A 26977-nucleotide genomic window follows, 5' to 3' on the forward strand; every position below is an offset into this window, starting at 1 on the left:
TGAGTGAGTTAGGATGCTGTCTCTTATGTAATCCTTGCAGTCTGAATAATGGAGATCGTAATACTATAGAGCTGATTAATAACATTTAGTACTCCATTAATGAGGAATTTTGTTGGAGTGTTCATTGAAGACATCTGTGTTACCATACTCAGTTTGTTCTTTCTGCTTGAGTGCCTGGAACCAGAAGAACAATCATTACTTAGTTAATAATGATGTGCTTCCTAAGATAAAGGCTTGTAAATTCATTTTTATGCCCATAATCACATTTTTCTGCTGTGAGAAGAGTGGGGGAGGTGGGAATTGTCTCTTTCCCATCTTCCTGACAAAATGTATCTAATGATTAGAAGCATATAATAAGAGTGTTTGTCCTAGCCAAATGTTTCTGCACTCCTGTTAATCAGCGTTGGTTTGAGAGCGCGGCACCGTTTGTGGAAGGCGATGCAATCACTGGGGCAGTGTGGCAGATTTAAATCTGTAATAAAAGCCCTGGGGAAATTAACAAGACAAAACATTAACCACAGACTAAACATTAACATATATTAGCATTTTTATTACACCTGTAGAAATGGTAAATGTGCTTGGTTACTACTATTAAAAAGTTTATGTTCTGTCCCACATCATCGCAATGTATATTTTTGGTTTAAGCCCTTTAGAATTTAATTAAGCGGAATTCTGTAGCAGCACTTGAGTAATAGACTTCAGGTTCACTTTTATGGTGACTTTGAAGATAAACGGGGCACAAATGCGATCTTTATAATGCTAATAAGACTTGTGATGTGTAGTGGAGCAGGTTGTTAAAAAGAATTGGGGAAGAGGCACCAATTCAAGCTGCTGTCTTCCTGTGGCTTTCAGCCTCCCTGGTCAAACTGGGCTCCATCACTGAAGAATGCTCAGGGTTTAGTGGGCATCACTTGGTTCCTCCAAAGACAGCAAATCTGTGGTCTCTTGATGTTCTGTGCACTCTGCAGCAAATCACCCTTTCAGAAGCTGTGTTCAAATCAATTATAATAGTTAATCTCTTTTCAGTTTGATGTGTGGCTTCTCCCAAAGGAAACCCACGAGTAAGTATAAAATGACTTATGTGAACTCCAGAGAGCAAAAGAGATTGTGGGAGGAAATCTTCAAAAATGAGGGCATCCCCTTGAGGGGAAAAAAATACTGTGTCTTCCTGGAGAATGAATCTATAAGCAGAAGAATTCATAGAAAAGGCAAATGGAAACTCCATGTAAAGTTTAAGCAAAGGTCAAACACAGCAAACTCTCCTTTAGAGCAGAGTGGAGCTCCTGGGCTGAATGAGAAGTGGCAGCAGCAGGTATCCAGCAGTGTCTAATGCAATCCCTTTTTCTCCAAGGAGAAGCTGATTAGCTACTTTTTTTGGTTGTTTTTTTTTCCTCTTCTAAATCATCTAAAAAATTACCTTTAAAATGTTCTTACTTTTAAAAGCAGAGCTCAGATTGGCACTGAGGATCCCAGTGTGCTGCTTTCCAATCCTTGCACCCCTGTATTTCCTGCTGATGTGCAAGATAAGATGTTTTTGCCCCATGTGGCCACACTGCCTTGTGCCTTGGCAGCAGAATCTTGGGTTCTGAGTTGTTGGAATGGCTCCTGAGGTATTAAAAAGTCTCTTTTTCCCAGCCCCACACTCGAAGAAGTAGTTGAGATTCCTCGGCTCTGTTTTTCAAGGTTGTTTATTTGCTCTTATCCAATACATTGTCTTTCTGACCCAATGAGATCTGTCCAGTAGGTTGGGCTGTGACACAGTCCCTGCCCTTGGGGTGGTGTGACCTTTTTATACTAAAATCTATATGTAGTTTATTTACAATAATTTTCCAATACCTATCACCAATGTTAGACAGTCTGTCTCTACTCTAAACCAATCCAGAAGTGTCACCATCACATCAGAAGATGGAGGACAGGAAGGAGAAGGAGAAAGACAGGACACGCCCAGATTCCTCCATCTTGCCTCTTGAACCCCCATTCTAAAAACCCCAAAATTCTACTTTTCCACGCTGTGGTAAATTCACCATCATTCTATTCAAACCCTTGTGGCTTGTAACGCTTCACACAAAGTTGGTGATTGTTACCATGGGTTAAAATTGAGGGCACAGCTGTCGTTGACTCTGTGCCGAGGTCTCTGAGCCCCTGCCAGGGTCTTGAGTCCTCCAGGGCAGTCAGGAGAATGTCCTGGGTTCCACCAGCAGAGCAGGTTCATCAGGAGCCTCAGTGGTGTCAGGGATGCCATCCTGCCATAGCCAGGCTGGAGCTGCCCTCCATCAGCTGCACGGGGGCTGAGATGCTTTGCACAGAACCTGCTGCTGTGGTCAGTCTTTCTTTGATAATTAACCCAAACCATCCCAGTTTCCTGGGCTGGCAGGTGCCCACAGAGATCAGCACTGTGCTTTACACCCATCCATCAGCTCAGCTGTAGCAAATCTGATCCCTGCAGTCCTCAGACACCTCTTATCTTAAATTAATGGGGAAGCCTTACAGTGGGCTGCTGCTGGTGCTGCTCCATTAGCCTTGCCCCTGTGCTCCCCTCAGATCAGTGTTCCCCCTAAAGCTGAGCCAATGTTCCCCCTGAAGCTGAGCCAATGTTCCCCCTGAAGCTGAGCCATCGCAGCTGCTGCCCCCGGGCACTGCCCAGCCCGGCTCTGGCACCTCCTGGGGCTGCAGTAAAGAGCTGGAGCAGAGGTTGTGGTCTCCTCAGAAGGCAAAGTGTTCCCCTCGTGGCCTGGGTCACACTCCTCATGGAGGAGGCTAATTAAATCAGGTAATTAGTGAGTTTGTTAATGAGCTGGGGCAGGATAGTTTTGCTTGGGCTGTTAAAGTGTTGGTGGCTTTGGGGGTTTGTAAAAGCTCAGGGCTTTGGGAAGGTTTTTCTTGCCTGGTGTCCTTGGCAGATAAAGTCCAACTCCTGTTGCCTAAAAAAACACTCTGGCATTTGATTTACTTAGTCATTTTTTTGTGGCTTAATGTGTCAAACTTCAGCCTATTCTGCACTAAGGCAGAGCTCTTGCACTGACTGTACTTTAGATAGGGCTGGTGTATATTTACCATCCCCCTGGTAGCGTGGGGAGGACAAGAGCCAGCGGTTCTGTTCTGTCAACTTGCTTTGAATTTCACATTTATATTTCTCTGTTGGAAGGAAACCACTTGTTAAATGCTCTTGCTTGATACAAGTGTGGCAACTGGATTAGAGATGCTCCCTTCCTTTTGCTCTCCCTCTTGCAGACACACACGGTGCTGAGGAGCTGACTGTCCTTGCTCTCCAATACTTGGAGAGCTGAATCATCACACTTGTTTCTCCTCAAGGTCTGAGCTTGTATCTATCCCTTCTCTGACTGCATTTTTCTTTTCTTTTTGGAGTCTGCTTTAAAATGGCAATGGTTAGGAAGAGATGGGGGAGCTGTGTTCATGTGTTCCTGAGCCTGCAGTGTGGACACAAAACGAGGGAAAGATTGAAACAAGATTTCTGAGCTGTTGTCCTCGGACTGCTTGTGGCCCAGCAGACTCTGGCAGATGGTTTGTGAAATCCTTCCCTCCCCCAAAAAGCACACACGATGCTGCCCCTGCAAATGAGCAGGCAATCTGTTACTTCTACTTTCACTCACTTTGTTTTAAAGTTCAAATCTCAGACAAGTTTTTGTTTGACTAAAGGGTGACAACTATTTCACTGTGGCTTCACAAGATGGGCTGCAGGGTTGGGCTTTTTTCCTGAGAAGGTTAGTTAATGCTTGAATAAATAAGTAAAAACTTGGTGGAAATTTTGAGCAGTGCATCCTTCTATCTGTAAATATTTCATCTGCTGTCCCGTGTCCCAGCTAATACAATCCTGTTTGTGGTTTCATCCCACACAGGAGGGATGGCTGGACTGGGTGATCAGTGATTTGGCTTGATGATCCACCATTGAACTGGATGATTGTAGAATTCTTTTCCAGCCTTATTCATTCAATGAATCTTGGAGCCTTGGTACCCAGGTGTTGTGAGGATGCAGCTGAGCCTCAGCTCCTGAGCAGGACTTGGGAGCAGAGGGGCTGAGCTCTCTGCAGTGCCGGTGGCAGATGAAGCATCCCCACTTTGCTGGGTCCCTCTGCTGTTTGAAGCAGGCTCTCGGGTGCTGCCATTGTTCACACTGTCACTGACCCTCCCCTCCCATTCAGTGCCTCCCTGCATCCTTGGGAAAAAGCCTTGATCCTGGACTTGCTCTTCTCTCAGAGTTTGGGAGGTTTTGCCAGCTGAAAACTGGGCTTTGGAAATGGATTGGAATTTTCACAGAGCTGGGGAGAATCAAAGGGAGTCATCACAAATGGCAGCTTCAAGTGTCGAACCTTTTCCCTCTCCTCCACTTCATGTGTCCATTCAGAGCTTGGGTGCAGTGATGCTGCTTTGTGGCACTGCTTCCTCTGTACCCCCTGTCCTGGAGCTTTTGTCTATCTTGTGTTTCCCTGGAGGAGGTTTCTGGCAGGTCTCATCTCTGCCTTGGGCAGAGGAAAAGCCCACAGAGACCCCTGAGCATCCTGACACTGTCCTGCTGCTCTGCCCTTTGCAGGGACTTGGCACCAGCCAGTATGGAAAGGGCATGGGGACATCCCCCATTCCACAGTAGGGGGGGTCTCAGATCCCAAATGCCCTTCTCCAGCTCTCCTGCTGTCCTGTGATTTCCTCCTATTCCTGTCTGCTTGCATCAGGGCACTACCTGTAAACGTTATGAGTGCTAACAGAAAGCCCAAAAGGCAAAGAAAATAGCCCAAAATGTGATCCATTTTCTGAATCCCTTCCTCCTTCTGTTTATGAAGCCTGCCAAGTGATTTAGGAAGGGCAGTAGGGCTGATACCTTCTTATGCAAAACTTGGTTTTGGCAAGGCAGAGAGGAGGCACAGCCAAGGGAGGGCACAAGAGGAAAAGCCAGGTAAGGTGCTGCAGAAACTGCCCCCCTGGCAGCTGCAGGAGCAACTGCTTTGGCAGAGGAAACTGCAGGTGCAGAGGGACTGGTGGCAGCATCTCTTCCCACCATGATGAGAACAGAAACTGCAGAGCCCAGCTCCCAGGAGGTTTCTGTTTTACTCTTTGTTGTACGGCAGCCTGAGCAAACAAACTCTGCTGCTCTTGATAATGAAAGAGGTGACATTACTAATTTATTTGCCCACCCAAATGTAGGATGTAATAGAACAGAATTAATCTCCTCTCTTTACACATCAGATGCTTGTAGCTTTGGGTGGCAGGCATGCTTTTAACCTCTGGTGTGCAGCTCCCTGGGATTGCCTTGATTCAATGTGGTGTGGAGATAAATGAGGTGCTGCAAGGAATGGGCATTTCATGGGTGGGTGGCTGGTCCCAAGCCTGATGTGGGTGGTGGGAGGAGGCTCAGAGGAAGAGAGGGTGGTGTTGGCTGTGGTGTTTTCATGGTCCCAGCCATCAGCCAAGCTCCTTTCACAGGCCAGCATGGGTGAGTCCTGCAAGAGCAGCACAGGGTGGATCAAAAGGAGACTTTGACAGTGGCAGTGATGGCACAGGAGGACAGATGTGCCTTGGCAGTGTCCCAGAGAAGGAAATGGTGGCAAACCCACCCACAGCAGGGTCTGCAGCAGTGGGCACTGCTGGGTGAGTCTCGGGACAGTGGCCATGCAAGGGAGCTTGAATGAGGCACTTTGGATTCCTTCCCTCGATGCTGCAGGCAGTTCCCAAATAATCTGTATGCTAATGAGCTAATTTGTGCCATTAGCAGAACCCTATTAATCAGGGCCTCCCACAACATGGCTGGGCTGTGGCCCCAGTGCTTGCTGTATTTTAGGGCCTGGGTTTTTAATTTAGTAGTGATGTGTATGGGGCTCATCCCTGGGCACCTGCAGTGCAGTCTGTGCAGATGCTGAGCTACCTCAAGGTGCAGAACCAGGAATTTTTCTTCACAGGTGAGGTGTTTCCTAAAGTCTGACAAGAGAGAGTCAGACTAGACTGCACTAGAGTGCAGAGTCTTGAGATGCTGTGGTGCTCAGGAAGGAAGGAGCAGGGAACATCTCAAGCCTCCCCCTGCCAGCCTAAGTTTAACTTGACACAGGAAGACTTGCCTGTCCCACCTGCAGCTTGGGGGTTTTGGTAGCCACAGGAACAGTTCAGTGACATTTTACCTGAACTTTCCTGCATTCCTTCCCCTTTTATACAATAGCCAGGTTGTAACCTTAGGACAGCATTTTGCTTTCAGGTGCTTGCTGAGCTCTGAGCAAGATGGGGATGACAGGAGGACAACAGCTCATGTGCAGGTGCCAGTGTGCATCTCAGCTGTTTGCCTGCAGTCCCAGCACTTCTCTCACTGCTGTGTTTGTGCTTCCAGATCAGCAGGATGTGTGGCCATGCCCAGCAGAGGCAGACTCGATCAGCTCCTTATCCAGAGGACCTTTTCATTGACAGGAAAGTCCTGAGAGTGACTCACGTGGAGCAAGAAGAAACCTTGTCGAGCAGGAGGAGGTGAGAATGCTGAGGCTGAGCTGGTGCCTGCTGCATGGGCTGCAGGAGCAGCCACCAGATGGAATGGCCCTGTGGAAGCAGATGGAAAAGCTCCTTATTTCCCCTACCCATAAATCTGGCTCTGAGCATCAGAGCTGCTCTGTGACAGGCTCTGAAGTGCAATGGGGTGTCCACATGGTTTTCTCACCTACTGCACCCAGGTTAATACACCAAATGCCTTGTCTGGGTTTCTTGGGCTCTGTTATAGTGTCTGAAATACTCACAGGTGTAGTTACAGATAGAAATGGTCACTCCAGATTGAATTGTTATGTTACACCATGTGTAGGTAGAGGGAATCTGTTTCATGCTTTTTGTGTAGTATTTTGTGGTAGTTCAGAGATGTTAACAGCCTTTCACTGAATATTTTCAAAGGAAGCAGGTGCCTCCACTGCTGGCACTGCACCTTGTGCTTCCTTCCCTGTGTAAGTAAAAGCTGTAATTAAGTGGGCTCACAGTGATGTGTCAGGGAGCAGCATCTCCCCTCTGGATCTGAAAACACACCCAGGGATACACAGTGCCTTTACTTCTGTCTTGAATAAAAGAAAAATCCCTGTGGAAGTGAAACAAGCAAGCTGGGCAATTTTTGAAGCTGGCAATAGACTAATTTGGGTGGATTTCTCTCTGAAGACTAACAGGGCCACATTCTTGACACTGTTCCCATGAGATACAGCACCAGGGCTTGCATTCCTCCCTTGTCTCAACACGTCGAGGTTACACAGCCCAGGCTCTGACAGAGATGTCCTTTGAAGGCTCTGAAGGCTCATGAAATCTGCTGAGATGAATGACATGGGTTCATAGCTGCAGATATGGAGGGTTCCTCCCTGCCCTGCAGGAGCTCTGCTCCCCAGGAACATTTCCTTCTGCTGCTCTCCAGCTCTGCTGGGCTTTGTGGCACAAGGCAGGGCCTGGGATGTGAGAGCTCAGTGCCATGGGCAGTGAGGCTTCTGCTTGGAGTTTGCCACAGCTGATGATCCAGGTCTCACCTCATTTTGGCTTTCCAAGTGTTGGTTGGATCTCCCCCCGCTGTTAGTGCAGGAGATGGAGGTAGGAGGTGGTTCACACAGGAGGTGACTGCCTGGAGCATCCCTTGGATTGTGCAGGGGCTGTGGGCTGAATTGCCACCCTGTGGAGGGGCTTTGGCTCATCAGACAGACCTGTTCATTAGCCTGGGCAGTGACAGACGGGATGGTGGGTGGTCAGAGGCAGGGACCCCCTTGCTGCCCGGCTGTCCCTGCGGGCTGTGCCAGCCCCTCACGGCAGGAACGGGCTCCGAGGCAGGGAAAAGCAGCGCAGAGCACAGCCCAGAGCCTTCCTTGTGCTGGTGTCGCCTGCCCCCAGCACAGAGCCCAGAGCCTTCCTTGTGCTGGTGTCGCCTGCCCCCAGCTGGCTGTCGCGGGCTGTGCCTGCAGAGGGAACCCCGCGGCATCCCAAGCAAGGAGGGATGAGGGAGCTGGACACCCCCTGCACACCACAGTGCCCAAGGCTGCAGGGCAGCTCCCCACAGCTGGCAGGGCAGGGATAACCCCTGGACAGCACCCAGGGGATGCCCCAGAGTGCTCCCTGCTCCAGGTGCTAATTCCTCATCATTCCTCCTAGCGAGCAAGGAGGTGAGCAAAACCCCTTGCCAAAGGGGGAAATGTCTGAAACCAAACAGGATGACTGTGAGGTCAAGCCTTACTGCCTCCAGTCCCTGCTATGCACGTTATCTTACTTTTGGTGCTATTTATCTAATTAAATGTGCTGCTATTCCCTGGTGACAGCTGCTGAGCGTTCCTGAGGGATCAGACCTGGGCTGGGGGGATGTCACATCCCACTCCAGAGCCTCTATCACCCCTCTGGAAACATCAGGGATCCCATGGTCAGTCTGTGGTACTCTGGCCCACTGCAGGTGACCAGCTGGAGATCCTTGTTGCTGAGAAGGGAGAGCACAGGCTTGGGATGCAGCCTGATTCACATCCCCTCTGTTGGTGCAAGCTCTGCTCCTGCAGCTCCTGCTGCCTTCCTGCAGCAGAGCCATTTTGATGGCATAACCTGCCCCTTTGAATGCAGACTGTGACCCCTTGGCCAACCCAGTGCTTCCCTTGAAATTGTGTCCCTTTGATGGTGCAGCATGAAACACAGCCTTAGCCATGTGTGCAGGTCTGTGCTGAGAATGTCAGCTCTGGTCTGCCACCAAAAATGCCACCTGCCCTTGCAGCAGTGCTGGATGGCCAATGTCAGCCAGAAAAAGCCCCTGAAGGGCTTCTGTTGTCTTCTGCAAAGCAGAGGGGACACTGAGCCCTTGCTGCTCAGAGGTACCCCATGGATGTGTGGCCTGAGCCAGTGGCACCTTTCCTTGGGTGCTGTGGGAGTGCAGAGACTGTGCCTGACTTTTGCCTGGTGCAAAGTTGGCCTGAGCTTGTGCTGCCCCCATATCCCTCCCCATCACCAGCAGTTTTGGCTGGGAAACATGGGTTCAGCCTTTGATTGAATAACATCAAAGAAAAACAGAAAGAGCTACTGATGCTTTGTGGTTTGTTTGCACCTAGCTGCTTTAATGTTGGTTGTTTGTGTGGGTACCTTCACTGGTTTAAATGCACCAACCTCCTCTTTTCTTCTTTTAACTGAGCACCCTTCTCTGTCCCTTTCTTCCAGGGAGCTGATTGCAAAGCTGAAGTCCCACAGTAGTTTTTACAGCCGCTTGCCAGAGTACATCTGCAGCCACAGCTCTGCTGTTCACAATGACACCCTTTGCTGGAACGGACAAGAAGTCGTGGAGAGGTGAATCTCATCTCCCTTGCCCTCCTACTCCTCCATCCTGCTCATTTTGTGTTAACCAGGCACAGGAGCAGTCTGAACAGGGCATGATTTGCTCCCTCAGGGTCCTTGTGCAGAGCAAGAGTCCAGCAGTGCTGCAGCTCACAGGGATGTGTGAGGTCTGCACAGACTCAAGTGGTTGTGTGCTGCCCTCCACTGAAATTTCTGTGTAGTGAAAATTCTGCATCCATGGGATTTGGGATTGGTGGGATTTGGTCAGGGTGGGCAGAGACAGGAGAGCAGCAGCAGCAGTTGGACCCTGCTCCCATGGGAGAGTGCCCCACACTGCTCTGGAGCAGCAGCAAGGGCATTGTCCCCATGCACTGCAGGGGCTGGGCATGTCTCCAGCCAGGCTTGGTGCCCTGATAGCAGGACAGTGTGGTTGGCATCCCCTGCCCCACCTAGGGAGGGCTAAGGAAGGCTCCCTTGTTGGATTTCTCCTTGCTGTGGCTCTCAGCTGGAGGAGGTGAGGACCACTGAGCTCTGGTGGTGCCACTGCTGCCCTGTGACCACCTTCCCACCACCGAGTCCTGGCTGTCCTCTCTGCATGGAGCCATTCCCACCAAGGTCCAGCCTGTGGCTGCTTGGCCCTGCCCCACTCACCATTTCATACTGGTGATAATTGAGGTTAACAGGGGCAGGCAATGCAGGATTCATACCATAAAGAGGAAGGAAGTGTTAATAGAAATGGAGATTTTTCTTGTAAAAAATTCCCCTTGGGAACGTTAAATAATGTGGAAATAGGACTTGGAAATGTTGTTTTCTAATTATACATAAATCTCCTCTAATCAGTCTACTTTGCAAAGCATCCTTTGCTATTGAGTAGTTTGCATAAGGGAAGAAATAGAAATAAGATCAGGAAGTGGTGAAATGTTGAGATATTAATTATGACTTCTTGATCAGTAACTTCAGGTGGTAATTAGCCTGTACTTGCAATACTGACCTGAAACACTGAATAGACCAAAATAGCATCAAACTCTCTTTTGAAAAAAAATTACTCAACATCTAAGATCACAGGCTTAGTAAAATGTACTAAGGTTGCCTAAGGAGAAATGTGTCCTCTATTGGTACTTATTTCTGGAAAATCTTGTGTTTCCGTGCCTGAGACATTCAATTAGAAAGAGAAAGATTATTTCAGTATTATCTCACTGATTGTTAATTAAAACTTCTAAAGCAGGGCTGTAAACACTGCAGCTCTGGAGAGGGGGAGCTGGGGTGAGGCCTTGGCCAACAACAATTCCCTGGGGTCACAGCCTTGGTGTGGATCCTGTGGTTTGGATCCTGCTGATGTCACAGCTGGGGGAAGTGGTGGCAGTGGAAGGGTGCTGAGTCCAGATCCTCCTGCAAATGTAAGTTCAGAGCTATTTGCTGATCCAGCATGACTTCAGGTGACAGATGGCCTTCAGCTTTCTGCTGAGAATACCAGGGGACCATCCTGGGTACAGTATGGCACATCCTGTAGGAGCCATGGCAGGCAGGGGGCAAGGCAGGGAGAGGATCAATCTGTGTGCATGAAGGGGGCACCAAGATTTCAGCCCCTGGCTGCTGAGTTAAGGAATAAATCCTCTACTGTGCCTTTCCACTCCTGTCCTTGCCCCCTCTGATCTGTAGCACAGATATCACCACCTCTGCCAGCTCCTATGAAATACTAGAAACAGTTCTCTTACAGATATTAGAGATTTTTGCTGTGAGCAGGGAGACTTCAGCTAAATAAAGCTGAGCTAAGATAATGGTCAAGGGTGCTCTTCTCCCAGGAGCCACTTGCAGAATGTTTCAAATAGAAAGATGTAGTTAAAAGGTAGTTAAAATGATCTCTGCTGGCTGCTTTGTGTGCTTTGATTTCCCAGCTTGGCATCTCTCTCAGAGTGTCTGGGAGGATTCCTGAAAATCGGGAGCATGTGAGGTAACAGTGCTGGAATACCCCAAGCTGCCAGTTCCTTTATTTCAGTGTTTTCCCCAAGAGGGAGCCAAGCATCTGTTCGTGGTGTAGCAGCTCTTACTGGAGCTATTCTGAGAATGTGTTTTATGTACTGGAGGAATTCTCTTCTCCTGCTGAACTGGTGTGTGTCTGTTGCTGATCAGACTCCATCTTGCCACTTTTTGCAAGAAGTTTGGTGTGGTTTCAATACCTGGTATTAATTCCAGGGTCCTGTCCTGGTGCTTGTCCCACATATGTGGTGGCTGCCAGGGGGAAGGATGGAGGAGCCATGGAGGGATGGTTCCTGTTCCTGTGGCTGGAGTGTTGGCATGGAGGGGCACATGCTCTGTGAAAGGACATGCAGGAGAGCCAAGGATGGGGTGTTTATGTCAGTGACCAGCTCAGGGGAGCCAAGGATGGGGTGTCCATGTCCAGCTGGAGTGCCTGGGGTTCCACCTGGAGGTGGATGAGGAGCTGACCAAGGGCTTTGGGGTCAGGATTAAAGGGAGGGCAGAGACAGGTGATGTTATAGTCCAGCTCTGCTTCAGGCCACCCCACCTGGCAGACTGGGTGGGTGAGACCCTTTATAGACAGACAGGAGCAGCCTCACCTTCACAAACCCTGACCCTCATGAGTGACTTCAACCCTGGTCTCTGTTGGAGGGACAGCACAGCAGGGCATGAGCAATCCCTGGGTTCCTGGATAAACTAGAAAGCTCCTGCTGAATCTGCTGCTCAGATGGAGACCAGGGCAGAGCAGTGGTTGGCTGGATCCTGTGCTTCCGTGTGTTTCCATGTCTGGTGCTGTGTGGGCAGTGGATGAAGCTGTTTGACCATTGTTGGGTCTGTAAGGTCAGTGTGAGCATCTGTATGAGCATGTCCAGGATTTGATTGTGTTCTTGTAGGGATTGTGGCTATTTACCTCTTGCATTTTTAATGTGGTACCTGAGTGTTCATTAAGTTAGAATAGAGCCCTACTGATTTATCCATTTCTAGACCTCCCTCTCATGACAAAATCTGTTAGTTATTCTAAGCCCTTTTCCTATAACATGTTAAATCAAGCCTGGAACAGCAACTTCACAGTCCTTGCCAGTGCACCCAAGGACAGGATAATACAGCAATGTGTGTCCTGTTATTTGATGGAACCAGTCCCTTCTGCACTCTGCAGTCCTCCTCCTCCTGTGGTTTTTTGACTTGGTATTTACTCTGTCCTGTTTATCCCAGTGCTTTGTTACCCACAGGCAATGAGAGTTTCTCTCCTCCTCATGGATTGGATGTGCTCAGTGTATTTCCACTGGGTCTCACTTCCTAGTCTGAGCCTAGAACCATCCTCTTTTTCCTCCTTGCCCTTAAGCCTCTGTCAGTTTGGGGCTCCAGTGCAATGCAGCAGGCTGGAGTATTTTATCCTGCTTTTAATCCCTTGGTTTTTTTAAACTGAATCTTACTTTGTGATCATTTGCTTCTCTCCATTGGACCATCTAATGGCAAGAATTCATCTCCTTCCCAAGGTTTGATCTGTGAGTTGATAGTTTTATTGCCATCCCTATTGTGGATTTAGGAACATGGTGCCTTAAAATGACTGCTTGCAAACAGTGGTAACCGTACAGGAAAGGTTGATTTTTCTGTAATGCAGAACAGTGCCTTGTGCCTTTTGCTGTGCTTTTGCATGGTTGAAGAACATAAGCCAAAGTGGGAAGAAAAAAATAAAAGGCAACACATTCCTGCTTTTCACACTTTTCAGAGTGTGTAAAAACACACTGTGCTTTTATGGGACACCACAAAGGTTTATAGCAAAAACCACAAGTGGCACATTTCACCACTTGCAAAGAGCTTGTTGAGGGTCACAGTGCTTGGTGTTTGTGGTAGCTGGAGACCAGACCTGCTGGATCTGTGTCTGTGCATCCCTGTGCACCTCTTTGCAGCTTTCCTGGGCTCAGTTCCAGGCATTTCCTGAGACAGACATGTAGGCATGGTGGGTTTGCAACAGCTTAACCCTGTGATGCTCTTCCTTTCCTCTGTCTTCATCCCCATCCTCTCACAGACTTGCTGCTGGTGCTGTTAGTGGTGAAATGTTGTCCCACCTCTCTTATCCTTATCTCCATCCCAAGCAGGAAAAAACCAGAGGTTGATTCTTATCACCAAGTCCCGACTGAGTAATTAGCTCATTTAAAGCCTTCAGCTTAAGTCAAGTAGGTGTTGAGATACCAAACTCACCTCAGTTTCTATGGGAGCTCAGCGCTGGAATCTGAAAGGTGATTCGAACTTTATATATAGTATCAGGGTTTTGCAGCATTTAATACTAAAAGCCTATTAAATCTAGATTCTCAGAGTTTAGTAATCTGCTTACATGAGTATATTCTTTTGAAGCTGTTCTGAATAGACTGACAGCAACATCTGCCCACTGCAAAACTTGTAAGCACATTGAGCCTTGCTGTTAGATATGCCACTTCCAAATTTCTCAAGACAAACATGTACATTAATCTAAATCACCAGCATAACTCTTGTTTTCTTTGTACCAATTCAAAATTAATATATTTTTAGCACCTTGCCAGATTCTCTTCTTCAAGCTAGAAGTCTCATATTTCCCTGCTGTTGCCAGTGTGCTGTGGTTTGTTTTAATCATACAAATCATAAACAATGAAAGCACAATTGGAAGCAAGACAGAAAAATGAGATTCTGTAATTGGAACAAAGGAAATTCCATGCCAGCAATAACCCTTTAGTTCATGAAGGGTTTGCTTATTTCTGGCAGTGCTGCAAAATATCTGATCCAATGGAATCCCCAAAGAGAGGGTTGTGTAACTTTTCAAGCCCATAAAACACAGCTTTGTAGCAAGTATAAGCTATAATGAAGGGATACTAGGCAAATTCAGTGGGTTATTGAGTGGCCATGATAGTTTCCAGAGTATTTCAGAAAAGAAGATAATGAATCTTCTCTATCCTGTTGCTTGGTCTCAGGTTTAGCCCGTTTTTCCATAATCTATTTGTCTTGAACTGAAATAAGAATAGAGGGAGACTTCAGGCTATCAACTCCCATTGTTTTGTTATGAACATTACAGTTTTTGCTGCTCCTTCTGAAGTCCCATCTCCAGAGCCAGGTGATTACCTGAGACCTCAGGTTTATGACCAAGGGCATCCTCTGCAGCACCCTCACTGCTGCAGAGCTTTGTGTGGGCAGCTGGGAAGGAGCAGCCCTTCTCTGGGCAGGGAACTGACACAGCAGGATCTGAGGGGGCTCTCTGAGCCTTCCAGGTGTTGATATTTGGAAATCCAGCAGAAAATGGTTCCTTTTTAGTTAGGTGAGAACACTCCCCACTGAGAGCGTTGGATCCTCCTGGCTGCTTTTGAAGCAGCTTGTTTGGAGCTGCTGCTGGTGTAAATTGGCTGCGGCATTTCGAGCTCTGCAGGGACTGCCTGGACTCTCTGCAAGCAGCAAACAAAGCCAGGAAGGCACCTGGGAGCCATGCACCCACCTCTCCCCTCTTCTTGCACTCCCATGAAACAGATGCCTGTATATGGCCATGGGATAGAGGGGACACACAGCCCATATGGGAGAGAAGAGTTGGGGGGGACCTGCACCCCACACCAGCCGTGTCTGGGATGGGGTGGGACTGACCAGATGTCTCTGGACCATCTGTTATTACAGAGAAAACTGTCAGGGAAAGAATTGTCACCTCTTCTTGGAGGCTTGTGGGCACATCCAGGAGTTGCACCCTCACTGCAGGGCAGCATGAGTGAGTTGGAAACAGATTTTCAAATCTTTTGGCCCCCACTGCTGATGTGGCACTGAGGTTGTCTCGCTAAAACAGAAATTAGCAGGGTCAGAGAGTAAAATGTTTAGTGGCTTCACCACTTGTACCACCTTTACTGACCCATGAAAACGAGCCAGAGGTAAGGGCTGGGTTCATGTAAAAAAGGGGGGGGTGAGTGACAGAACTTTTCTTCTCTTTCTCCATTTTTCATTTCTTTTGCCTCTGTGGTAAGGACTCGATGTCAGCAGTCCACATGATCTGTAGTAAGTCACACCTTGAAATGCAGAGCAGCTTTGGGGGTCTGGGGGAATGTTGCTCTCCCAAACTCAGTTACCAACTCTTGTGCACTGAAACCTCTGTGTTGTGTTGTGTCTGTGTTGTGTTTGTCCCCCACCCTCTCTCTCTGACAGGTGTAATTCAGTGAACACAGCAGAGGGAGAGCCTGGGAGGGATACTGTACTATTTAAAATGGAGATACATTTGAATAAATAATTTGCAGCTGGAAGGCAGGCATGAATTAATTGTTATTTGAATGACATACTTTCCTTTCCTTTTTCTAAAAGTGTAATTCTTTATGTTTGACTTTCAGGATTGCTTTCTTTAAATCACTTGTCAGGCATTGCAGTAACTCACCTCAAAGCCTAGCAGGGCTCAGTAGGATGAACACACATCTTACACTCATTGCCATGTATTTAAATAACATTTGTCATCTTGGCTTCTTTGCTCTGAAATGAAAGCTTGGAATGAGCTGCATTTGGGCTGGAAAGGCCAAACATTCACAGGAGACCTTTGTGGATGGTGGAGAGGAAAGGAGAGGGAAATCCCTCAATTTGACAGCATACTTGGGCATGTATGTCTGGTGTGTGAGAAGAAGCAGGAAGGGTCTGCAGTTGTACTCTCCCCACAGAAAACTTCAGATTATTGGTGTTTTCATAAGCTGGTTGTCTTTAAAGTAATTTTTAATGAGGGCTGCTTATCAGCACATTTAACAATGTGGCATTTGTGTTTGGAAAATGCCACATCCCCAGCAGGAGCCCATGCCCAGGGAGCCCAGGCAAGGAGATGCTGCTGGCTGATGTTGAGACACGTCAAAGAGAAAAGTATTTTGGGCTTTGCCTATGAAGTGTGAGCCAGACCACGCTCATGTTGCAACACTGATACCCCTTCAGCACAGACCCCCAGGGACTGGGGTGGGGGCTGTATCCTCTGTGCATATTTGCTGTTCCATGCTGGTATCAATCCCCGTGGCAGAGGCACCAGATGGGTTTCATGGAGTGGCACAAGTGTCCCTAAGAAGGGGCTGGTTTATTGGCATGAGCTGCAAACAGCTCGAGATGGCTGAGAGATTTCTCTTTTTCTGCACTGATTGGAGAACATGGGAGGAAGGGGGTGCCTTGGCTTTTTTGTCTCTGAGCCCATCGACCCTCCAGCTTGGGGGGGATGCAGAGGAGCCTGTGAGGGTGCTGTCCTGGGACCCCCAGCTTGCTGGGGTCTGCAAAGGCATCTCTCTGCCATATTAAGGCCAGGCTGCTGGGCCTGGCCTGCAGGGAGGGGTGCCAGCTGCCTTTTCCAGCTTCTCTGGCATTTCAGGAATGCAGGTCTCTCACTGAAGCTGCATTTCAAAGCTTTTAACCCTTTGGTTGGCTGCATCCCACTGAATGTGGCCACTCCAGGCTGGTGCTGGGCAGAGAGTGGCACAGCTGAGGGGATCTGGTGGCCCCCCTGTGTCTGAGCACACCAGGAGGTCTCAGCTTGGACAAAGTGCCCCCCAAAGCACCCCAGTCACACAGACCGTGGCTCTGCCTGGTGGGATGTAGCAGGTCCCCATGCATCTCCTTTTTTGCAGTTCATGCTCAAAAATGTGCAGCTCTGAGCCCATTGCCTTGCTGCTCCAAATGGTGTGTGTAATGTTGAAAATTGTTTATTTTGGATTGGGTACTTTCTCTTGTATGTGGCCGGGTGGGAAGCACCAGGAGGTGACACTGACACTCCATTTCTCCAACATCACTGTTTTAGGGAGAATTCCCTCTGCTAATGCTTTCAGGTTTGCTTCCTTCTCTAGCAGACTTTTTCCCCTGAGAAGGCTGATCTGAGGTCCTCACAACCCCAGCAGAACCTTCTGCAGAGCAGTTTAAGTCTCTGGACATGGAGTTATGGTATAGTATTGCTGTAGTACTGTGTTCCTCCCTCCTGTACTACTTTGTGTAGGCTACAGAAATCCTCTCTGGCAGCTGCTGCGTGGATTTCAGAAGGGATTTCGCCCACTCAAACCAAAGCTATTGTGTTTGTTTGTATAAAACTGTTTAGGAGAGAGATTGTATTAATTTAGGGATGCACCAAGTGGGCTTGGTTCTGCTCTTGCTAAAACCTGTGTGAGTTTCCTGATTAAATCTCTGAAACCACAGGAGACCTTTCAGCAATGCACTTCTGAGTGTTTTGAATTAAATTTGCAGTGACACCAAAGACAGGAATTTCTTTGTCATCTTTACACTCAGGCGTGCTGTGGATGTTTCCACCCAGTCTCCAGATGTGTTTGCCAGGCTGGCACGGTGGCATCGAGTGGCTGTGTGACAAAGGAGCAGCAGGGTTAATGTGAAAAAGCTCAGCCCGAGTTCCAGCACCGGGCAGGTCTGTGCCTGCAGCCTCTTCCCACGAGATGGTGCTGGAGCCTGCAGGGCTGTGCCACAGGGGCAGCTGCAGCCTGGCCCCAGCCTGGCCCCTTCTCCCCATCACTCACCCTGCACCCACCCTCCAGCTGCACTGAGAGGGCTTTTCTGCCCTGGGAGCCAGTGTTTCTCAGGTATAGCTGTGTTTTGTGCTTCCCAGGAAAAGGTAACTATTAAAAAAAGGTGTTTTTTGCAAAATGTTGAGTCCTGAGCCCCAGGGACAGGGAGTGGGGTCAGAGCTGGAGCTGTGCTGGTGCTGAAGTGCAGGGTGTGATGGCTCTGCAGGCAGCTGGGGCTTGGCAGAGCCAGGCTGATGAATCTGTGATGCCTGTACGTGGAAATGCTGCTATTGCCTGGAAAAGGAATTTACACAGGCATGTGTCCTGCGCTGCAGGCACAAACACCTCCCTGTTCCTGTCCTTGCTCCTGTGCCATCTCTTCAGTGCCACATCTGGTAGGGTTTCCAGCCATTAATGGGGATGCATTAGGGAGTGCCTGGTGTTGGGGACCAGCTGGAGGTGCAGAGAGCTCCTGTACATGGAACTCCTGCTCTGAGATGGCCTTGCAGTGGAAATCTGACTCAGTTGTGTAAGTAAATGATGTATTTCAGGTCAGGGCAGATTGCTGCTGCACCAGTATAGATCTGGGGTTGCCTTTGCATCCTCACATGTCTGAGTAGATCTCATCCTCTAGAGTTTAAGCAGAGTTTAATCCAAGCCCCTGGGTATCCTCAAGTCTCTCAGTGTGCCCTGATAGCTCTTGTGGTCAAATGTCCTCATGCCTCTTGCTTTCCACCCTAGCAAAGCATCCTCCCTGAGCTGGCCCCACCATCCCTCCTGTCTCCCTCCCCTCCTTTAAAAGCCTGCTAAAGTCCCACTTTCTCCCCAAACCCTTCTGAAATGGGCTGGCTGTGATTGCCTGAGCTTGCCTGGCAGCTGAGGATGGAAGATGAGCTGGCAGGGGAGAAGGGAGCTGACAGACAGGGAGGCAGCCACTGGGGCTGGTGCTGGGAGCTGGGTGAAAACATGATGAATGCAGGAAGGAAAATTGATGCTGTTTACCCATGGCACTGGAAAAGCAGATGTACAGTGAAGCAGAGTGGTGCTGGTGTTATCTCAGTGATCTCACTTCGGAGGCTGTGCCTGGCTTTGGTAGTGCCTGTGCTGGCAGCTCTGGGAGATGAGGAGTTGTTCAGTGCTGCAGAGCAGCACAGCCCATCCCTGGGCTCTGATGAAGGGCAGCAGAGCTCCAGAAGGCCCTGGTGTGCTCTGTGCCCCTGCTGGGGCTGCCTGCAGGCCGTGGGGGCAGCCAATGGCTCTGGCCCAAACCTGAGTTTGAGTTTGGTGCTTGTCTTGTGCTGGAGCATCATCAGCTGTTACCCAGGTCCTGAGTGCAGGGATGTGTAATTCCAAAGACAAGTGTGCAGCAGTTCTGTACCTCATCCCATCCCTTTAATCACTCTGGTAAACTTTGTCATTTCATAAATCTTGCAGCAAGTGAATGCATATTTCTTTCCTAAGTGCTGATGAAAAAGCTGAGTGCAGCTTGGCTGCTCTCCTCTGCAGAGCTGCCCTGGCAGTTTAATCTGGTCTGTGGGGGCTCTCCTGGTACCTGTGTAAATCAGGATAGCCTGTGGTGCAGAGCCCAGCTCTGTACCAAAGTCAGGGTACGTTCTGTCTGAGCAGTTACTTTGATCTCTAAGGCTGGATCTCATCAAAGGCTGAAATCAGGATTGTTTGACAACACCTATTTTCCATTAGCAATGTTGACAGCATTAATTATATTCTGATGCTTTAATTCTTTATTACTGAAATCACACATCAGTGATAGTCATTATTTTGCAAGGGGGTTGATGTTATGCTAATCAGCTTGCAGTTAACTGGGTCATCCCACTCATTTTTTTGGCTGTGGGCACAACACTACTGCTCTTGTACTGGAGTGTCTGTGGTCTGCCAAGATTTATTTTAAACAAACATGAGCAAGCCAGAATTTCTGAGCCAGCTTTTTTAGGACTCTTGGGTGCAAGTTATGTGAAAATATTTATCTCTATTGTATACTGTTTAACATCTTCCTTGGTTACTAATGGACTGGAAAGGACTTCATTGTCCTCAAGTGATACAACTACATCATCTTGCAAAGTCAGAGCAAAAATGTTTATGGGAATCTTCTGTCCTTTCTTTGTCATTATTAACTGTCTTGTGCTCTCTGTTTTGGAATGGGCTGGTGCCTGTCTTGGGATTTCTTAGTTTGTACTGAACTTTAAAGCTCTCTTCTCTATTAGCCCATCACATCGTGATCTTCTGTGTTCTCATTCCCACAGGTACAATCCCCAGATCACAAGGAATGGAGCAAAAGCCCAGGCTGGCAACCATGAGGTGAAGGTGAAAGGTCTGGAGCCAGTGATCAGCCAGATTATTGACAAGCTGAAACACATCAACCAGGTTTGTGGCAGACAGCAGGGCTGTCTCAGTGGGCGGTGTCCAAATCAGCTCAGCCTCCCCTGCACCCTCAAACAGAGATCCTGGGTGTCTCCATCTGCAGCAGCCCTGTGTGCAGAGCTGGTCCCATCCCAGCCCTGCACACACCAGGCCCTCAGGGCACACATGGCCAGTCCTGTCCTGTTGGATGCTGCTGCTGTGGTTGTGCATGGTGCAGCCTCCCAGGACTCAGCCTGTGCCTGCCTCATGTCTGGGTGCATGGCTCAGTACAAGAATGCTTCTGCTGGGCATCATCCATGCCCTTGGCAGTGCAGGTCCAGGAAAGATGGAGCTGATGGGGTGCCCTTGAGCATGATGTGCTGGCTGGGGGCCATGGGGGACATACCTGATGTCCCCTCTGGTTGGAGGAGTTCCTTTTGGCATTGCCCACAGCTGGCAAGAAGGGTCACTTTGCTGTGTCTCCCTGGGCATTTTCTCCCAGTCAGTAACGGGGAAATGGCAGAGCTGGATGAGATCCTTTCTGCTGGGGAGGAAGCTTCCTTGCCACTGCCTCAGACCTGGCATCCTTCCTGGGACAAGCAGTGTCTTGTCTCTGCCCATTATGCCACGCCAGGTTAGGCCTGTGAACCAGCCCTGCTGCTGCCAGGGCATCGGGTGGCAGCTCTGCCAGGGGTATAGGTGGCAGCAGGATGAGGTGGCAGCTCTGCAGAGTGTTCAGCCTGTGGCTGAGCCTCCCCAGCAGTGCTTTAGGCCAGCAGGGCTGGGGTCTGGCTCTGTGTGTCACTGAGTGTGGATGTCACAGGAGCTCAGGGGTGTTTCTCACAGGCTGACAGGGACAGGCTGGGCCTGCTGCTTTGCCAGGACACAGCACTGGCACCTCACAGGGCAAATCCTCGGGTGCTAATGCTGTTACCACAGCTGAGCTGACCCAGCTCTCCTGAGGGAGCTCTCCCCAGAGGGGACCTTGCCCACGAAGCTCTGGGTGGGTTCCTGGGGTTAAGCCCAGCTTTGCTGCCCAGCCGGGTGGGCTGTGAGGGCGGCTCTCTTTGGAGCTGCTGGCTGTGCAACTTTTCTGCTAAGCTCTGCTTTCCTGCCAGGGGACTGCCAGGGACTGTTTTCACAGCCATTCCTGTTTAACCTCCGAGGCAGGCATGCCTCATTAGGTGCTGTCTGGGAGCAGGATGCAGCAGGGGATTCGGGGTCCCAGGAGCACCCCACAAAGCAGGAGCTGCCATGGGCAGTGGCCCTACAGCCTGCTCTGCCTTCCCACACAATCCCTGTGCCATCTGCCAACAGCCCATCATTATTAGAAGGGGAAAAGCGGGGGGAATAGCATAATCAGCTCCCTATTAAATGGGGTAGAGGGCAGGCTTCAACCTGCAGGTGATAATGATATTTTGCCGTTCACAGTGAGAAAGTTGCAGTGAACAAAACATGGTTATTATGTACTTGAAACTGCTGACATAAAGTGGTTGTGAAATGCTGGCTGCCAGACTGGGTCAAGTTAGGTCTTTGCTGAACAGCTTGGGCTTCTGAGGAGTGGAGGTCTGTGGGGTGGGAGACCCTGGGTAAACACTGCTGTGCTCAGCTCAGCTGTTTGCAGCAATCTCTGTCAGCTGCTGCCCAGAGAAGAATTGTGGTGAGGGGTGAATTTGGTGAGTATGCTCAGCTCAGTCACAATCTCTTACAGTGCTTCCCCCACTGGCTTGCAGTGTCAGGTTGGAATTCAGGTTGGAATGTGTTATGGGGGGGTAAGTAAGCTGTTTTGGTTTGAGCAGCATAAATGTAAGAGCCTGAAAAATGTCAAACTCTCTTGTAAAGCTGTGTCTGAGAAAGAGGAGGAACTGAGAATAAAACCAGGAGAAAATGGGAAGTGATTTGTGCAAATTAATTACGAAGTTTGCTCAGAGAAGCTGCAGCTGCCCCATTCCTGCAAGTGCTCATGGCCAGGCTGGATGGGGCTGGAGGAAACTGGGCTAAGGAAGGTGTCCCTGCCCATGGCAGGGGATTGGAACTGCATGATCTGTAAGATCCCTTCCCACCCAAACCAGTCTGTAAATCTATTAAATGATTCTGTTCCTGTGGAGGGTCTCTAGTCAATGGTCAGTAGCTTATACACTAGGAAAGCAACTGTGGAGGTTACTTAAATTTGGGATTTGGGGTGTCAGAGCTTACCATCACACTTATTTTCTTGGCTGAAGGAAGTTTTGAGCTCTCTTTCACATCTGGAATGCATCTTGATTGCCAAAGAGTATTAAATGTGGAAGGAGCAGCAGCTCTGGATGAATTACAGTTCTGTCTCTCAGGTGTTGGCTTCAGATTTGGGAAGCAGTGGGAACTCCTGAGCTGCAGAGGGTTGAAAATCTCCTTATCCACCAAGCTCAAGGCAACAGTGGCTTTTAAGGATTTTCAGACATGCAGGATCTTTTGGAGAAAGGACCATCTTTGTGGTGCTCAGAGCTGTAAACTGGATTCCCATGTGGCTACCTTTAAATTACAAATCTTGTACGATGTTGTGGCTTCCTCCCAGTGTGTTGTGTTGGAGATACAGCCTGGATTTTGTGGCTGTGGGCAGACTCAGGAACCATGCTGTTTGGTTCAGCTTTCATAGAGGTCCACAGCTTTTATTTTTACTTGGAGATTTTTGCTAAATAACTGTAATTTGTTGATGGCTTCACCTTTATTCCAGGATGCTCCTGCTGCTGGAAGTGTCTGTTTTTTCAGTGTTGTGTGTACAAATTGTGCTTGCTCCTTAGTTCATGTCTTCTCAAACCTTATTTGAGTAAATGTACACACATTCACATGAGAAATTCTCATGAAACCTTTGCAGTTTGAAATGAAAATGAGGTTTGTGCATTAGAGTTAAACCCATGGGGATTGAAAGAAGCAGAGAAAACCTAACCCAGAGAAAAGGGGAAGTGCCCCAGACTATATTTTTGTGCTTTGAGCACCTTTGAGCATTTATTTATTTTTAAATAAATAAATGAATTAAACACAGTGCCTGAGCTGTGTGCTGTCTCAAGGCAGCCCTTTCTGGATGAGTCTCCCTCAGTGCTGCCTATTCATCACCTCAGACCATTTTTGTTTCACCCAAATGTGTGATTGTGGCTGATGCTATTTTTTGTGCATTGGTGGGTGAGATGCTTTATTATTGCCATATTGGAATTCCCCCCCCCCCCCCCCCCCCCCAGTTCTGTTAGATGTCTACTGAGTTTTGATTTGAGTTATTTTTGTTGTGTGCCCAGAGGCATGAACAGCCCATCCATAAATATTAGCATTGTTATCTCAGCTGGGAGGCTAAGGGTCACCTTCAGGAAAATGAGTTGGAATTGGTTCCTAACTTTTATTTCCCAGAGTGGACGGGGTCTGTTTCTAGCTGGAAGGGTTTCACTCATCCCTTGAGTGAAGCTATATAGAAACTGAAAGGTTATTCAGTGTCAGCACAGGGTCTGGCTCAGATTTTCTGTGGCTGGGTGACGTCCCCAGGCAGAAAGCTGTGTGCAAGGTGAGCCCTTTCCTCTGGGCACTCCATTTTCCTCCACGTTTGAGTGGCTGACACATGGGGTGAGCTCCAGGTTCTAACAGCCTGCATGGAGGTGGGAGCTGTGGTGTCACCTGTCCCTGTCCTGGCAGCCCTGGTGATTTCCTCTTGGTCATCCTCCTCCACAAAGGCTCTGGAGAGAGGCCCTGAGTGATGCTGGTGTAAGGATGCAGCAGGGACCTGTGGTACCAAACTGATGCGCCACTCCTGGTCCTCCCTCCTGTCCTGAAATAACTTTTATGTCCTTTGCAGTGCCCATGGGGCTCTGACAGTGTTGCAGCAGATGCTTTACCTCATCCTTAATGCCATTACCTCTTTAAGGTTGTGCCCAGTTGCAATCTCTTTTTTATGCTTAGGTAAATCCTGGTGTTTATCATAGTACTGTCTCAAGGAGGAGGAGCATAATTTTTTAAGAAAAGGAGGGGAAAAACACACCAAAAATTAATAGAGAAATCCATAAAAGGAAACTTAGCTGGGGAAGATGTGTCTTTACAAAATTGAATGGCCTGGAAACATATTGTACATTTCCAGACACTCGAGTTAAGGGCTCATTTAGAATATTTCAGATATACTGGAGTTTGACAGTTCTTTGGTTTCCACATCAAACAATCTGTAATTTATTGCCCCATATAGGGACTGTGTTTTTATCATATTGCATATTTTCTAGCCAGAAATCTAACTACCATATAACCTCTTGAAAAAATAAACCCTTTGGGGATGGGAATCCAGGCAATGTGCTTTCACAGACCCTGAGAAACTCCCTTTGATTTATTTCCTTGCAAATAAGGGGAAGACACAATTTCTTGGAGCATTACAGCTGTTCCCCCAAGCCTTTCTTCGTATGCTCAGTGTAAAGCCCCAGTCCTGCAGTGAGCCCTATGTGGAAGAGCCTCACGTTGCTCTGGAGGGGTTTGCAGGAGGATGAGAACAAAATTTAGAAGTTTTACGAGGCAGTAAAACACACAGCTATACCTGGAAAGGGGGGGAAAAAATAAAAAAGCCTGGGGGCCCAGAGGTGTGAAAGACCAGAGACAAAATAGAGCTGAAGTTCACAAAAAAAGCACAGAGCTGAAGTTCACAAAAAAAGCACGTCCTGGCATTTCCAGGGCCGTGTTTGAAGCTGGTTTGATCAACCAATATGTCCCATATTTGTTTGTAGGTTTAATGGGCTGTTTCCAGGCCTGGCTGCTGGGAGAGGGCATGGTGGAGGTCACCCAGAAGTTAATTTGGAAGGAGGCCAAAAGGCCACAACTTGATTGAATCAAATGTAAACAAAATAGGCCTGGGAACGGTGTGATGCCCTTGTGCCTGAGCCCCTGCAACCTCCTGGCTGCAAATACAGAGTGTGGAGCACTGGGACCAGTGAGGAGGGTCTGACCTCAGGGTGGCAAAGGGACCCAGACCCCGCTCAGGGCACACAGGGAAATTCAGAGTTTATTATGGGAGAGCTTTGGGAGCTGGGCACTTTGCAGGAATATATCTCCTCTTCAGAAAAATCCATTACTTTTGATGGATTTGGTGAAAGTTTTCCCTGTGCCTGCTAGGCTCTCTGAGGTTTATTATTCCCACTGTATTTTAATTCCCTGATCAGATGAAGCTGCATAATAATTAGAAAAATGTGCAGAGTGCCAGATCGTTAAATAATGCAAGGAACAACACTAATCACTTGAAAATACAATATTTAAATTGCACCAAAGCAAGTCACTTTTGACTCATTTTCCACCTTTAATAAGTTAGTAGTACAGTGTCTGAAGTGCTGTATATATGCAATATAATCTATCAAGTCCTCAGAAGAAATGTTAATAAATACAATAATTACTTGGACACGCCTTTTGTTCATCATTATTAAACAGTTTGTAACAATTAAAATATTAAAACCACATGTTGTTGAAAAGCAACCAGACATTGCAATTATTTCTTACTAAGGCTATTAAATAAAATCACAGAAGATTTTTATTTTAATAATAAATGCATTTTAGAATGGATCGGTTAATTCTTCTTTAGTACACAAAATGATCTATAGCTCCACCGAGTCTAGGCCTGGTATTTAAGTACTAATTCCATTGTCCTTTTAGCTGTGCCTTGGCTCCCATTAATGCTGGGTAAATGCTCTCCCACTCTGCATGGGGTTGGTACTGACAGGATTTTGCCAGGGCAGTTAAATCAGGGGAAGTGTGACCCTTGGTAAAGAGAATGTAATTAAATTTGAAGGTATCTGACTGTCAGCTGACTTTTCAAACCCAAACCCCTTCTTTCCCTCTTCAGGAGGAGCAGCACCTGCCTGGACCCTCTGGCAAACCCCCAGGTGTATTGGGATTGTTGGGGGGATGCTGTACCCACAGGTCACCCACACTGAGGCTTTTTAAACAGCCAGGGGTTGCTTGTTCCTGGTGTTTGATGCCTGTTTTCAAACAGAGGTGTATCCTGGAGTGCCTTATATGTGTGAAGGGTTTCAACTTAGTGGCTTCAGCTCCAGCAGGGACACAGGTGCTTCAGGTGTGTCCTGCAGGGACCATCCTCCAACAATGCTGTGGAAATCAGCTGTGGAAAAAAACAGATCCACACCTTTAAAGGAGATGAATTTGCTTTTGTGTCCAGAGCATGCAGCTGATGCCCAGTGGTGCCTTAAAACAAACACCAGATATCCTGTACCAGAGCAGAAGTTTATCCTGTTGTGGAGGAAACAAACCTGCAGGAATCCTTGTACAGCGAAGTGGAGCTATTGATAGCAGATTAACAGTTAATTACAGTCATTCTGGGCCTGGTTAATTGTATCAAGTGTCACCCTGTACTGTGACTCAGGCTGTAATTTAATCGGTGGAGGTGTCCTCCCTGATGGGCCCAGTAACAAAGGACACAGCTCTCTGGTGTTAGTGTGATGTTAGGTAGTTTTCTCATGGTTTTCTCCAAAATTTGACTTAACATCAAGCTGTTCCTCATTAAACTTCTTAGCTTGGCTTTGACCTGTGACTGGCTGCAGAGACTGGGTTGTATTTTCACGCTCGTGCTGCCAGACCCATGCAATGAGAGATTGCCCTTGCAGCCCTTCAAACTGTGGGCAAAGAGAGAAGTTTGGGTTGCAGCAAGGTTTGTTGTTGCCTGTTGCTCGGCTGTATTGCCAGGAGTGATATTTAAGAGAAGGAAATGTGCTTGGCTGGCTGGGGACATGTGTAAGGGGATGCTGCTGATGCAGCAGGGTCAGTGAGGAAGTGGCAGCAGCTGGCAGCAGGTGGGTGTTTGAGCCATCAGCAAACACCCTGAAGGGCAGGAAGTTACCTTTTATTTTTGGCAGGACCCCTTGAATACCTCCTGCCTAAGGATGGGAAAGGAGTTTACTGACCTTTTCCTGCAGCACATAATCTAAAAG

At 48.2% G+C, this 26977-nt stretch overlaps 1 protein-coding gene across 1 annotated transcript in view; it reads left to right on the forward strand.

Moving 5' to 3' along the window:
• Window positions 1-26977, forward strand: part of GPC3 (glypican 3) — a 139256-nt gene that overhangs the window by 77375 nt on the left and 34904 nt on the right. Inside the window, exons 4-6 of the mRNA XM_058032627.1 lie at window positions 6329-6462; window positions 9136-9261; window positions 19952-20072. Coding sequence (XP_057888610.1) covers window positions 6329-6462; window positions 9136-9261; window positions 19952-20072 — 381 coding nt within the window. The remainder of the gene's footprint in view (window positions 1-6328; window positions 6463-9135; window positions 9262-19951; window positions 20073-26977) is intronic.

Source organism: Melospiza georgiana, chromosome 12 (assembly GCF_028018845.1).
Source record: "Melospiza georgiana isolate bMelGeo1 chromosome 12, bMelGeo1.pri, whole genome shotgun sequence".
NCBI classification, from domain to species: Eukaryota; Metazoa; Chordata; class Aves; order Passeriformes; family Passerellidae; genus Melospiza; species Melospiza georgiana.